General features: G+C 38.8%; 3 protein-coding genes across 4 annotated transcripts; 2 read left to right on the top strand and 1 right to left on the bottom strand.

Annotated features, from left to right (window-relative positions):
- The first annotated feature begins 369 nt into the window (after window positions 1-369).
- Window positions 370-2,690, top strand: LOC113761626 (peptidyl-prolyl cis-trans isomerase FKBP12). The gene is made up of 5 exons (XM_027304697.1): window positions 370-554; window positions 707-740; window positions 844-905; window positions 1,688-1,740; window positions 2,400-2,690. The coding sequence occupies exons 1-5, from the start codon at window positions 467-469 to the stop codon at window positions 2,499-2,501; spliced, it is 339 nt and encodes a 112-aa protein (XP_027160498.1). The 5' UTR covers window positions 370-466; the 3' UTR covers window positions 2,502-2,690.
- A 639-nt stretch (window positions 2,691-3,329) lies between these two features.
- LOC113762087 (transcription factor bHLH143-like) lies at window positions 3,330-7,125 on the top strand. 2 transcript variants are annotated; one of them, XM_027305348.1, is made up of 5 exons: window positions 3,330-3,468; window positions 4,192-4,539; window positions 4,619-4,784; window positions 4,956-5,104; window positions 5,192-7,125. In XM_027305348.1, exon 5 carries the CDS (start codon window positions 5,209-5,211, stop codon window positions 6,229-6,231), a length of 1,023 nt encoding a protein of 340 aa, XP_027161149.1. In that variant the 5' UTR covers window positions 3,330-3,468; window positions 4,192-4,539; window positions 4,619-4,784; window positions 4,956-5,104; window positions 5,192-5,208; the 3' UTR covers window positions 6,232-7,125. The 2 variants fall into 2 exon arrangements, with proteins under 2 accessions (XP_027161149.1, XP_027161150.1); XM_027305349.1 differs by having other exon boundaries at window positions 4,629-4,784.
- Window positions 7,126-8,247: 1,122 nt separating this feature from the next.
- Window positions 8,248-12,212, bottom strand: LOC113761472 (root phototropism protein 3). Its single transcript, XM_027304473.1, has 5 exons — window positions 11,657-12,212; window positions 11,360-11,429; window positions 9,969-11,237; window positions 8,906-9,470; window positions 8,248-8,561 (listed from the first exon to the last, which is right to left on the bottom strand). Exons 1-4 carry the CDS (start codon window positions 11,767-11,769, stop codon window positions 8,925-8,927), a joined length of 1,998 nt encoding a protein of 665 aa, XP_027160274.1. The 5' UTR covers window positions 11,770-12,212; the 3' UTR covers window positions 8,248-8,561; window positions 8,906-8,924.
- Between the last annotated feature and the right edge of the window lie 1,308 nt (window positions 12,213-13,520).

The following is a 13,520-nucleotide window of genomic DNA, read 5'->3' on the forward strand; positions in this document are numbered from 1 at the left end:
TCATCTGTAACGGGAGGAACCAGACTTGAACAATTGTCGAGCCCGAAGAACTGCAGGTTGGCGGGCTAATGGATAAACAGTTGTTTGGAGCCCTTTGTTTGTTGAGGCCCCAATTACCAAAATTTTGCAGTAAGTAAGGTTAGGGTTTTTTTTTTTTGAAGGAAACTGTAAGGTTAAGGTTGAGGGAGAGATTCATACATCATCCAATCGCATCTTAACAGGGCTGACATAACTCTACATTATTCTATTATCAAAAAAAAAAAACTCTACATTATTCTAGAAGCAGAAAGGCCTAGAAGCAGAAAGTCGCACGTGTATCCTAACAACGTGAGCCAACACAAATACCCAATAGCAAACGCAGCCATATTCAGTATTTAATAACCGGAACCAAAGCAAATATCCAAAAAGCAACAGCAGGCAAATTCACTACTAAGTAATTCACAGTTCAGCGCTCAGCCGTGAAAGAATGGGAGTGGAGAAGCAAGTCGTAAGGCCCGGAGGGGGACCCAAACCCGTTCCCGGTCAGACCGTCGCCGTCCACTGTACCGGTTTCGGTAAGTGCCCTCCATTTCCAAACCCCCTCCCTCTCTCCCATTTGCACCTTTGCCTTTCACGCCGTTAAATTATTAGTGGTAGTCTGTTTCATATGATTACCGAAGAATACTTTTAATTTTCCTAATAATAAGAATATGATGTGTATTTGCAGGAAAGAACCGTGATTTGTCTAAAAAATTCTGGAGGTAATGACGCATGTAAAAAATTATTTTAAAAATTTGTGATTTTTTTTAGTACAATTATTTTCAGCATTACTTGCTTGTGATCTGAAATCCTTGTTAATTATAGCACCAAGGATCCAGGGCAGCAGCCGTTTGCTTTCCAGATTGGCCAGGGGAAAGTTATCAGAGGTAATATTAATCATTATTGTGCCCCGTCTGTTAATTCTTGTCTCAGAATGAAATTTCCTTTGTAATGATATCCCATTGTTTGTGTTACCATTGTGGAGTAGCTTATAAAAATTGTTTTACTAAATTTTTGATAAAAAAGGAGGAATATTTAAGATATTCTGCTGAATATTGGTGAGGACTGGATAGGCAGATTAGATGACTTAGCTGATGTTAGAGTCTAGAGGTTAGGAAAATGTGCGGAGCCACAGGGACTGGTTTTAATGGTAAAGATGGAAGCTTTAAATCTCTAATAAAACCCAGCGAACATTTGAATTGACCGAAATTCCAAAAGGGATGTGAATTCGAATCCCTTACAGTGTAACTATCATTCTTAAGGATATTTTTCTTGAATTATTGTCCTTTTTCTTCTCTCTTCTTTTTATTGGGGAGCGGGATTGTAGTGCCTTTTCTCATAAAATCTATCAGTTTTCTAGGCTGGGGATGGGGAGTTCTTTATGTTGAGATTAGCTTTGTTATTGTGCGTTCTGTATAATCTGTTTGGGTGACAGCAAACAGATTTTAGTGTTTCTTCCTTGTCTGGCTGAAAGATTGCTCTGGCACACCAATTTGGAATGATAAATTCGTTCCATGTTGCGGCAATCTTCTGATTATTCCAAGTAATGTTGGTTGTCCTATATGACAGAAGAGTTGATGTCATCTATCTTAGGCACAATGTATTGAATTGTTTCATCCAAGAATTTTAGCTTTTTCCTTAGTTGCCTTGCTTGTTCTCTCCTATGCAGGATGGGATGAAGGTGTACTTGGAATGCAAGTGGGAGAAGTTGCGCGCTTAACGGTAAAATCATACACCTGAGTTGTTTCTTGCTTAGCTTTTTACTAGTAAATAAATGTCATTTGCTAAGAACACCTTGTAAAAAAAAAGCAGCTATGAATGAGGATGTTATGATGTGTGTCTGGTAGAGCAAAGCTGAATATCTGGGATATTATAGTAGGACAAGAATAGAGAAAAAGGAGAAACCTTTTAAAAGACGGTTTTGTAGCCTCCAAGCTGACTACCAGATGCACCATTGCTAATATCTTCTGCTCATAATTTTTAGAGCCATTAGAAAGGCTGATCATGGAAGTGTTGAGAACGGTAGGTATCTTGGGAACGAATAACAGAAGAGGCTGTGGTACTGCTATCTTTGTGGGTTTGAGCCAATATATTTGCTTTGGGCAAAATAAGTAAATTTGTCCATTTATTGTTGGTTTTGGATGAGTGCCTTAGGATCTATAGACTTCTAACATTCCATAATCCATCTCCCTGTCTCCAAATTAACTACGGTTTTGCAACAAAAGTAGCACCTAAGATCTCCTATTTAACGAGTGTTCACTAGGCATTTGTTAACCAAACATTTTCTCTTAAAACCATTTTAAATTGTTTTACCCAGTCTGAATTTCAATGCAGTATGGTGACTGTTTTTTCCTTGCATAAATTGTTCCAAATTTATGCAGTGTTCCCCCGACTATGCTTATGGTCCTGGTGGTTTCCCAGGATGGGGCATTGAGCCTAACTCTGTTCTGGTTTTCGAGATTGAAGTATTGGGTGTTCAGTAATTACTGGCTCTGATGCTGCGGGTGGCCGATGGTAGACATCTGATGTAGAGTCCTTCAGCAGTGGGTGTTAGTTAATTATAGTTTGTATTTTTATCTGAATAAAAAGGCTTCGAGCTCTTCAGCCTGCCGCCCGATGTAGAATGCTTTAGCAGTGGGTGTTACTCTGTAACTGGTGCCGAAATTGCAGCCTCCTCTCCTCCCTCTCTCTCTCTCTCTCTCTCTCTCTCTCAGATTAAAAATGGATATTATGGTTTCCTAATCGCTTTATAGTAGTACTACAACGTTTTCATACGACTTTTGTTTTCCAGCTGTGAGCTCGGATCTAAATCATCTGTGGTAGTGGGTAAAAGTGGGTAAAAGGAACAATCTTCCATGATTGGTCAAAATACCTCAACATTTTGACATGATCGACGAAAATTATGAAAATCAGATTTTGATGCAAACCACTGATTATTTCATATTTTTAGCTAGAAGCATCTCCATTTTCAGAGAAATTTCAGTACTTTTTGCCCCGCAATCCGCATTCATTTGAAGTTGCAGCTCATTTAAAGCTTTGTAAAACACCTTTAGTACAAACTCAAAATTAGTAACTTTGATGTTTTAAAAATAAGAAAATTAACTTAACCATTTTATCATAGATTTTAAACGAATATGTTGCAAAAATTCAAAATTACATAACGTAGAAAAACACACTTAATAAGCGTGCGCCTAAACAATTGAATTAAGCAGCTAAAAACTTCCAATGAACGACAAGTGCCAATAGATGAGACAAAGTAGAAGCAGGATAGGGGTAAAACCGTCCTAAAATTTCTTATGCACTATATATTCCAGTTCCCCCGTTCTTCCCCCACTCAGACAAATTTTCTCCGGCGTTCCGCTCAACTGTTCACTTCATGTTCTTTCTCTCCACTCAAGCGCTCTCTATCTGGCGGGCACGATCCATTTGTTCTTTTGGATCTTTCCTTGTGTAAGTCCTTTTTCCAACTGTATTAACCTTTTTTACTGGTCGGATTTTCCACCGGTTCATTTTTGTCTTGTTTAATCCTTAAATCCTGAATTCTTGATCAGTATCCTGAATTCTTGATCGGTCAATTCATAAAGTCCTCGTCTTTTTATTTATTTTTTTGGGTCTTTTGTCCGAAAAAAAGTAATTCTTGTCCATAAGTCCGAAGTACGTTTGCTTAGCCAGCTTTTCTTAGTACATGAGTGAAATGCTTGTAGGCTTAACAATAAAGATGGGTTTTTTATTTTTTTTCTTTTATCGAAGTGTCTCTGGTCGATCTTTTCTCCTTATGTCCTACGATTAATTATGAATTGAAAGTTCAATGATTTCATGGGTTATGTTTCTTTCCTCGATTACTAAGTTCACTGTTACTTACCTGAGTTCTTTGAGCTGTTTCATGGAAATAAAGAAATTAAATAGTGCCATGTAGGCTAAATTTCTTTTTTCTTTTTCTTTTTCTTGTTCCCTTTCCTTTTCCTAGTTTTTCTAATTCTTCAGCGTTATACTTCATTTTCATGCACATAAATAGGGAAATTCAACTTCCAATGCCATATTAGTTAATGTTCTTTCTTGCTTATATGTGAAAGGCATGCGTACTAGTCTGAGGATCATAAGAATCCATTATGTTTATCCCACTCTACTTGAATACTGCTGTTCTTATGTTTGTTGATCATTTATATATTGCAGGTAACGGGCATGTCGCACTACTGCTGAGGCTATATTGATCTCACCTATAAGTGAACAATATGCGGTGGATTAGTTTGTCCATTGATGTGTTTCGTCAAGTTATCTCCTTGAATTTGTGTTGTAGGGTTATTCTGTAAATGATCCCAGTTGTCTTTATTAAACCATAATTACCTCTTGATTCTTTTGATCTCGTTTAACAAGATTTCAATGGGGTCCAATCACTTCTCTTTCATTGCTTGTTATATCTATATGATCAGCTGAGAATTATTTATGGTCTTAAGCAGTTTTAAGTTCATTCCTCTGACACCTCGTCTCTTGCCAGTACATCTTGTAGTTCCTTCAGATTTGGTACACTCCTCGTTTTCTTATCTTTTCTTTTTGCTTTGGTCCTATCTTTTGTTCTAGATTTCTATTTCTATTGTCGTAGTCTTGTGTAGATTTTGAAACTGATTCAAGGTGCAAAAGAAGTTATGGTGTGCCAAGCAGCAAGCCAGACAAGATTCCGGGCTTTAAAACATGAAAATGGCATAGCAGGGACACCAACCATTGTAGTTAGGGTGATAGCATGCTTTCAACCTTTGCAAAATTGTCAGGTTGGTTCAAGATTGTGTTAGGGCTTGCTAACGCTTTTCAAGTTGTAGTCTCTTTACCCTTTATGTTTTCTCTTTGGATTTGTGTTTTCTTAATGTGACAGGTTTTTCTCTGTACTTGATAATGATGGAGAAGTTACTAAATCCTACTTGTTTCCTTTTGGATTTCTGTAGGCTGAGTACTTCCGTCACTTGCTTAAACCAGTTACGTAGATTGATATTACTTTTTCAATAGTACGTGAGGCTGGAGTTTGAATATTTTGATTCATTATTTTGGTTTCTAAAAGTGTGGACGTTGAAGATTCATTACAATCAGTTTTCTGGTATGGTTTTTGACATCTTGCTGCTGTTCATCTCCATTGCCTTTTATTGCTTGGAAATTTCTAAAATCTGGCAATTTTATGTCTCAGATTATTGAATTAGCTGGATGTTTACAGCCTACGATTTTCAGCATTCTCAGCACCATTATCTGTGGAATTCTCCTCGCTCAAATGACAGTACTGCTGTTCCAGATACAGGGACTTCAGCTTTTGGGCTTCTTCATTTTAAAACGGGCCAACTTGATGGAGTTCGGGGACCTTTCCAATGGTTGCCTCCTCAAAAGGAGAGCTCGTCTCCCACAGCAGCTCCACATTTTGAAGAATCTCAACGTGCTTTTGGTCATGGACATGGTGTCGAACCTACATTCAAGGATGTATCTGCATCCGCTCATAACAAGTTTCTCATTTTTGATCAATCTGGGGATCAAGTTAGATTGATCTCGAGATCTTTTCGCTCACCTTACCAAGATCAGATTATCATGCCCATGACACCAGTTGATTTTCACAATTTGCAAGGTGAAGCAGGACAATCACGGATAATGAAGCCGCCTCCGCATACTGAGCACCATGTAAAGAGTGAAGGAGGTGACATGCGCGAGGACACAGAGGAAATCAATGCGTTGCTCTACTCTGATAGCTTCCCTGGGAATGATGATGATGTTGATGGTGAAGATGATGACCTGACTAGCACCGGGCATTCACCTTTTACAATCATAGGTGGCATCGAGATGCATGAGAAGGTTTGGGAACTTACTGAGGAAGTTGGTAGCACTGATGGTTCAACTAAAAGGCATAAATTGCTTGATGGTGGTTACAAGAAATCATCGTTAGTGGACACTGCAGATCCATTGAAATTGGCTAAATTTTGCAATGATGATAACCATGTGGAGACAAATTGTGCCAAAGGTGGGGACCCCAATGAGGAGATGGACTCCAATATCAACACAACGCAAAAGCGGGCCAAAATTTGCAAGACGTTGAGAATTCTTGAAAGTATAGTTCCTGGAGCAGAGAATAAAGATCCAATCTTGATCATTGATGATGCAATAAATTACTTGATATCATTGAGGGAGAAAGCTGAAGCTTTGGGGCTTGGCCTCCCTGAAGTGCAGTGCTCCCGTCAACAGTAGTACATTTCGGGTGCTTTTTTACTGAGGCAGTACGATCAAGGGATAAGTTGATCTCGTCTTTTTTGACTGAAAGTGATGGATAGGTGGTTTTTGCTGTGTGAAGCTTTTGTGATCTTGTTAACTCTATAGTGCAGTTTGCTTTAAAAGCCAATAGAGGAAAAGCTTAATGAGGTGTGAAAATTTTCATCTTTGCTTACAGGAGGTGAAGAAAACTGGGGCTATAATTGCCGGGTAGAAATGATTGTTCATATGCTTTCGGGATTGAAAATAGCCAGAATTTTGAACGCATGGTCTAGGCAGAGAGGTGGGCTGTGCTGTAAATGAGGACCTCTTTTGCCAACATGTTGAAAACACAATGGATTAAGTGCACGCGCATTTGCTAATTTGGGTCCCACCTTCCACTCTTCACCTCCATCTTTGTTTTCTTGATTCTAAGCTTTGTTATTTTTTTTTACCTTATGTGGCTTTCAAAGAAGCAGCTAAGATGTTGGGCTGAAGCAGCAATGAAGAGAGCTGAGAGTAGAAAGGGGGGCCCGGAAGATTCATCATGAATATTTGATGCTCATCCATGACCAAATCTTGTCTTAAAAGGCTAGTGCTAGTATGTTTCTTTAGTGAGCTGTGCAGAGGATTTGTGCTTTGCTGCAAAGAAGAGTCTCCTGTAGGCCGTCTTCATGAGCACGTGGGCATCAATCTTTAATGCAGGATTTTATTTGTACGTTTCGTTGAGTACAACAATTGTTTTGGGTGGATATTGAAATGTAATCTATCCTGGTTATGTACTGCCTATCTGTTTGGATTATGACTTTTGGCCGCTGCCTGTTGTTTGTTATTATTATTTTTCCCCTTTGACAGCAGTGCTTTTCGGTCTTGCTATGCTATAATTCAATTTAATTTGATATTTCCAACATTAACCCACTGCTAAACTGTGCTGTATTTGATTTGATTGCTACGTTAGAGAGGATAACCAAATCAAAGGACCCTTGCTGCTGTGGGACGACATTTTTTTGGACTGCATGATTTCCATTGAAGAGAGAAGACTTACGAGTGTGTGTATGTAGGGGAGGGTACAAATAGTTGTCAAAATGAGAGAGTTGAACCTTGAGAAGGAAAAGGGAAACCCAACGGTTTATAAGGAATTCGTAGTCGAAAATTTTCCCTACAAAGGAGGGTTGTGGGGAAATCAGAGGCGAAGCCCATCAAGAGAAGAGAAGAGCACGGCCGTTCTCTCTCTTTTTCAGTTCTCGCTGCAAAGAATTGTACTTACCGTTCTATAGAGTTAGAGCACGGCCGTGCTACTACCAACCTAATGAGGTAGCCAGCCAACTAGCCAAGCATGGTAAAGAAGCATTCTTTTGTCAATTGTTACTTCTACCTTTTAATTAGAGTATTTGCATTTTACCAACTTTACAGTAGTATCTCCACAAGGGGCCCAAAAAAAAAAAAAGAAGTGATTTTATTCACTTTTTTGGGTTTTCCATAATAGTCCACGCACATGATTAGTTGATCGCTGTGCTTCCAATGCAGATTCGGCCCGGCTAAAAGCCAGAGAACAGCATCCAAATGGATAGCCGTTGGGGCCCAAAGGAGCTACCAAAAACACCCCAAAGAAAACGAGGGTCGAAGTTGTCTATAAGGTAGTTTGATTGGTTCTACTCGTCTTGTCCTTTGGTCTCTTCACTTGAGTTGGGATATTCAATGCTTGCTGATTTATGAAAAAGAAAACCGGAGGAATATTTACAAATTTCAGATTGATTACTCAGCCAGATAACTCATTTATCTTTCTCGTATTGTTTGGTTTACTATACAGGATTTTGTGTCTTCAGCAAATTCTTAGTGCCAAGGCATGTGCTGACTCGTATTAAAAGTCAAAGTAACAAGTATCTGTAAGCGTAAGATCCATTCATATGGATATGTCCATGCTTAATTTAGTGAATGGTAATTGATATTCTGCGTGCTGACTTCGGCATTACGGTAGGACTGTCTCCAATATATTAGTTTCTTGGATACTGTATGATACCCTAACAACTTTGTCTGGCTTTGAACTATTCTCATGATATACAATTAGTGTTCCATTGATATTCAGGAAGGGTAGGAAGAAACAAAACACTAAGCTGATGAATTGTTCCTTCTCTGCAATTTTGTGTGCAAGATCGAATACTTGGTCTTATGGAAAAACTGGACAACAACTATGACAACCTACATGGAGAGAGAGAGAGAGAGAGATAATGCCCCTGATAATCCTTTTTCCAATCCATCCAGGTCCCAGTGTATGCTTGCCCAATTGCTTATATGCTCCACATCAATGGAATGAAAGATACAAATTGAACCTGAGAATTTTCAAGACCTTTTCAGCCTGAACTTTTTCTTGATACATCCAAAGTCGATTCATTGAAAACATGTAATGTGCTTTTGCGGGAAAAATGATAAAGATGTTCCACTCGTGCAACTAAATCATAATGCAGAACACACTCAAACAAACATGGCAATTGCACCACAACCACTCACCCAAAGACAGAAGGATCAAATGTGAAAGTTCCTAAGATAATTCCTGTGAAGAAGAAGGGAACCTTTGGAGTACTCCTAATAAGAGGAAAAAAAAGAAAGACGACTACAGCTATAGGAATACAAAAATGAAATATAGGGGGATCAAGTTTATCAGGAAATATCTTACTTCTTCACTTCCTTAGTTCTCAAGAAACGGAATTTCTCCACCTTCTAGGTGCCTTTTTAGGTTGTTCTGGATTCGAAATCTGGGGTCCATCATCATGGTTTTCCAAATTTGACATCTTGGTGAGCTTGCCTAGCTTTTTCCACCCTGAGGTCCATGCGAAAGTTTGCTTTGGCTTAGCCATCTTATCGAACTGTCTCTGTAAGGTTTCAAAGTCGTTTTGGAGTTCCAAGTACTTAGCCTTGACTGTTTCAAGCTCAAACTTGAGAGTGTTGATGTCCTTCTTGGCAGTTGCCCATCCTTCTTGAAATGACTGTGGCGTCCCTTCAAGCAATGTCTTACGGGTTGACACCATTGGCTGGTAGTGGGATTCTCCAGCTTCCTTGAGGGAGCTACTAGCTATTGCATTGCTTATCTTCACCTGTTCAGAGAAGAGAACTTGCACTACTACTCTTAGAGGAAGCCGTTCATTCTGAGCAGCATGCATGCATGCATCAATTGAGAGCTTCTGGCAATCCATTACACGGCAAAGCCTCTTCCTTTCATGCTCTGATAGTGTTGGATGGGCCTATCAATGCTTCAATGCGTTAGATTCCAAGTAAACTAACTATTTGGATGAGCTTCATTATATGCAATATTTGAAACAAATATATGTAAACGGCATATTGAGCATTATTATGAAGGCACATAGTGACTCGTTCATAACTTCTAATTTTGTGTTGTAAGTTGTAAATTTTTTCATCTGAAATTCTTCTCTTTGATCTTCACAATGCATGATAAATATTGACGTTTGTTTTAACTTAGAATTTAAAGATTTTGCAACTATTCTCTGGCCCTGTCTTCCTTCTATACTTATCCATTTAACATAATTCTTAACGGATGCATGCTTTATAAAAAGACCATATTTGCTTGCGCATTGCACACAAATATTTTATTTTGAGGAGCTCGTCAGCTCGAGGACCAACCTGTTTTAACACCATATATTGGTGATGAACAGATCTCCTCACAGAAAATCAATGAATAATATAGTTACTTTAGAAAATCGCGGAAATTAAATTTCAATTACCTTCAGGTAGGAATCAACAGCTCTATATAGTCCATCATCACAGGTTCTTGCTGAATCAGGTAGAGCTTCTGCCAAGACCTGAAATTTCGTTAGGGAGAGATTTCTATCTCTGGACACCTCTGTTAGATAACTGTCAACCAGCCTTGCCACTCTCATCTTAGCATTTGGATTTGTACCCCTTTGGGGTGCTTCAGCAAATGATTGTCTGCTAGGACTTGAACTTTCTGTCTGCTCTTGGACAAGGAAATGCTCCAGTAGTCTTTGAACTAGATCAACATCGTATAAAGTTTCACTCTTGTTGTATGAAGGAATGAGAAGATCTGCCAATGTAGCCTGTTCAAACTGCATGCCTACCCTCTTTTCCAATTCAGTAACCAGAGCAGCAGCTACTTTCAACAAGTTTGCCATTCTCAACAGTCGAAGAAGGAAGCTACAGGAAACACTGTCCTTCTGGGGAGGTATTAAGCTAATAAGGCTCTCAATAATCATTCTTTGATCCTTAGCCTGAACAGTTGGTATATCTTCTTTTGTCCCAGCTACAATCATATGGAGCCCCCCTTTCCAACTTCTGTTTATGTCATTAGCGTGGCTGTAATTGCTTCCCTCATCAGCTGCTGCTGATCCCTCCGTTATTAGTCCTGGAAGCCATTTAGCTGCGTAATGCATTATTGCAGCTCCAATTAGTTCATGTCTCATCCCCTTTACCTTAATAGCAGTAATAACACGTACAAAGTGATCAATCCTGAGAATCGAAACATCTTCAAACCACCAATCAGGTGGCACTTGTTGGTTTCTGCTTGGACTGGAATCCTTCATTTCATTCCAACTAGGGCTAGATACTTTTGGGGGCCTCCCTGTATATTGCCATCTTATTCCTTTTGGATTAGCACAAGCTTTCCAAGCAATGGACTCGCTGCATCTTCTGACAATTTGAAGGTTCTCTGCCCATGGCGACAGCTTCTCACTATTTTTAAGTACTAGTATAGAATCTCTCCATGATGACAAAACCACGTAGCTGAGAAAAGCTTCTGTCTTGAATATTAGATTGCCTTCTTCTAAGTCCTCTGTCATTTCCAGGTACTCTGCTGCACATCTAAGGCCAGAGATATTGTTTGCTGTCAGATCAACAGCAATCCCATAGCAAAATTTTGCTGCAAGCTCAAAAGCCTCAGGTCCACCTGGGAGGTCATCTAAAACTATCTTGTTCAGGTCTTCCCGTGATTCATATATGATTCTGTTCAACTTGCCACTTCTAGAAAGCAGAGGATACTTGAGAGACGAGAGAAAGAATTAGTATATCATCTAACCCCAACCCTTTTACAACCGTTATTAGTAATTCTATGTACACAAGTTGAGAAATGAGAAAAATGTTAGAATAGGATGGCAGCTACCTTATGTAAATGGAAATTAACATCTCCAATTTGAACTAAAAAGTCACTTGGGATATCAGTTGCAACATACCTATTTACAGGACAAGCACACCAAACATTATAAGTAACTTGCTTTAACATCAATGATATTCCAAGAAAGAGATACGAGCTTCACCACAGAAAGTTTACGCTTTCAATTTATGCATCTTCTCCTAAAGATACTCACTCACTCGAGGCTTTCACAGGATGATTAACTTGAAGATGAAAATGCAAAAATAAAGATCCAAGCAATGCTGAACAAATCTCAGAGAAACATACCAAGACTGGCCTCTTTGCTCAAAACCATCGGTTTTAAGTCCATGCTTGCTTATGCTGAGAACTCCATTGCTGTAATCTCGCCCTCCTCCGGTCTCGCTTTCCGCGTCCCACATGGTGAGTTGAAGAAGCTCAGAAACTTCAGATTGAATTTTAGAGTTAAGTGCCTTACTTCAGATGAAGAGCAGAGAAAGTGAGATGAACAACAAAACAGAACAAGTAGCTAGAGAAGCTGCATCAATGAGCCAAAAAAGGTATCCCACATGGGGATGCTTGGAACTATCTCCAATTGTCGGCTTCTTCACTGATTTCCAAATGAGTCCTACAGGCTGGGTTGCGATGGGCTGACAACTAATGTTTTTGGAGCACTTGATTTCTTGATTTGATCTCTAATATATGGATATACTTTCTCCAAGTAGCCAGAGTGGGAGACTTTGAGGTTGTGTGCTCTCACTGATTTTTTAACATTTTTTGAGCTACTGTTTCAAGAGTTCTTTAATCGCCCCTTTTACAAACATTCAGGACTGTGCAGGGATTTTCTTTCAGCATCGAACTATTCTTCTGATTAGCAAGTATGATAGGGAATTTTGCATCTTGATGAAATTTGGAATTTGGATGTAATGCAACTAAATGGACCGGACCACCTTCGACCTCAGGGTAAATATATCTACGTAACCCAAAAAATATCTCAAAGAAATAACAAGTCTTTAAGCAAACTCTTTTTTAATTCTCGAGTCAGCCTTCCCTGTTTTTACGTTCGAAAGCTCCATTTATTCTTTTTGTTTCTTCGGGAAGTGTGGGGTATAATAATTTGATGAGCAATAGGCCGTACTATTCAAACTGATAATACGTTAGCAAGCTTTCATTTTCATGCCAATTATTACAATCTGAAGATTAGCAAGGCGCATCTATCTATGGTCAGATTGATGAAGTTTTGATCATTTTGATGTCTGGATTTTTTTTGACTAATGGAGAGTTATTAGTGTTAAGTTGCACCAACGCAGGAGAAATAGAGAGTCACCAAATAGGATGACGAAATATATAGCAGCGGTTATTGTCTTTCACCTTTGGAAGATTCAGCAGTGACAGCCGGGTGGATAAGGCTAAAAAGGAGTACTTGCAAAGCAAAAGAATTTGGCAGAATGCAACAAGGTGGAAAGGCTAGCTGCTCTCTTGCAGTTTTTGAGGATAAAGCAGAGGGCTTCTACAATCAATCTCTCCATCTCAAAAGAACTCAACCCCAAGTTCATAACGAAGAACGCAATATTCAAAAGTGAAAATACACCAGCAACTTTTTCATATAATTTTTAGAGTCGATACTTGTGATGGAACCCTTTGTATCCAATTATGAATAGAATTTCACATCCTTGAAAATTCCAATATTCAACAACTTCAGCAATTTGCACTATCAAAACAAGTCTCATTTTCTCTTCACAAAAAGATTATAATGAACTATATACACAGATCCCTAGGGTTAGGGTTAATCGTGGCAAAATTCGTCTAGTCTCATCATCCGAAAAGAAAATGACGACTTGATGTGAACCACATTGAATAAGAACGCGATCATGAGCCACTCTCCTGACACATCTATTCCATTCTTTGTGATGATCCAAATTATGGTGAAACATTACACAAGATATGTACTACACGAGGATGTCAACTGATGCGACGGCAGAAGCAATTTAAGAGAACCAGTTTCATGAACTAATTCCATAATAATAAAGAATCAAGGGTGATTTATGATCAACCCTAAAGAAAATCAAAATTCAAACCAGAATGAAAAAACTCAAGAACAACTATATATAGACCCAATACAATTGTGTTAATCATATTGTCAAAAACTGTAATAGTATTAAACAAAAGATTT

Source organism: Coffea eugenioides, chromosome 2, assembly GCF_003713205.1.
Source record: "Coffea eugenioides isolate CCC68of chromosome 2, Ceug_1.0, whole genome shotgun sequence".
NCBI lineage: Eukaryota > Viridiplantae > Streptophyta > Magnoliopsida > Gentianales > Rubiaceae > Coffea > Coffea eugenioides.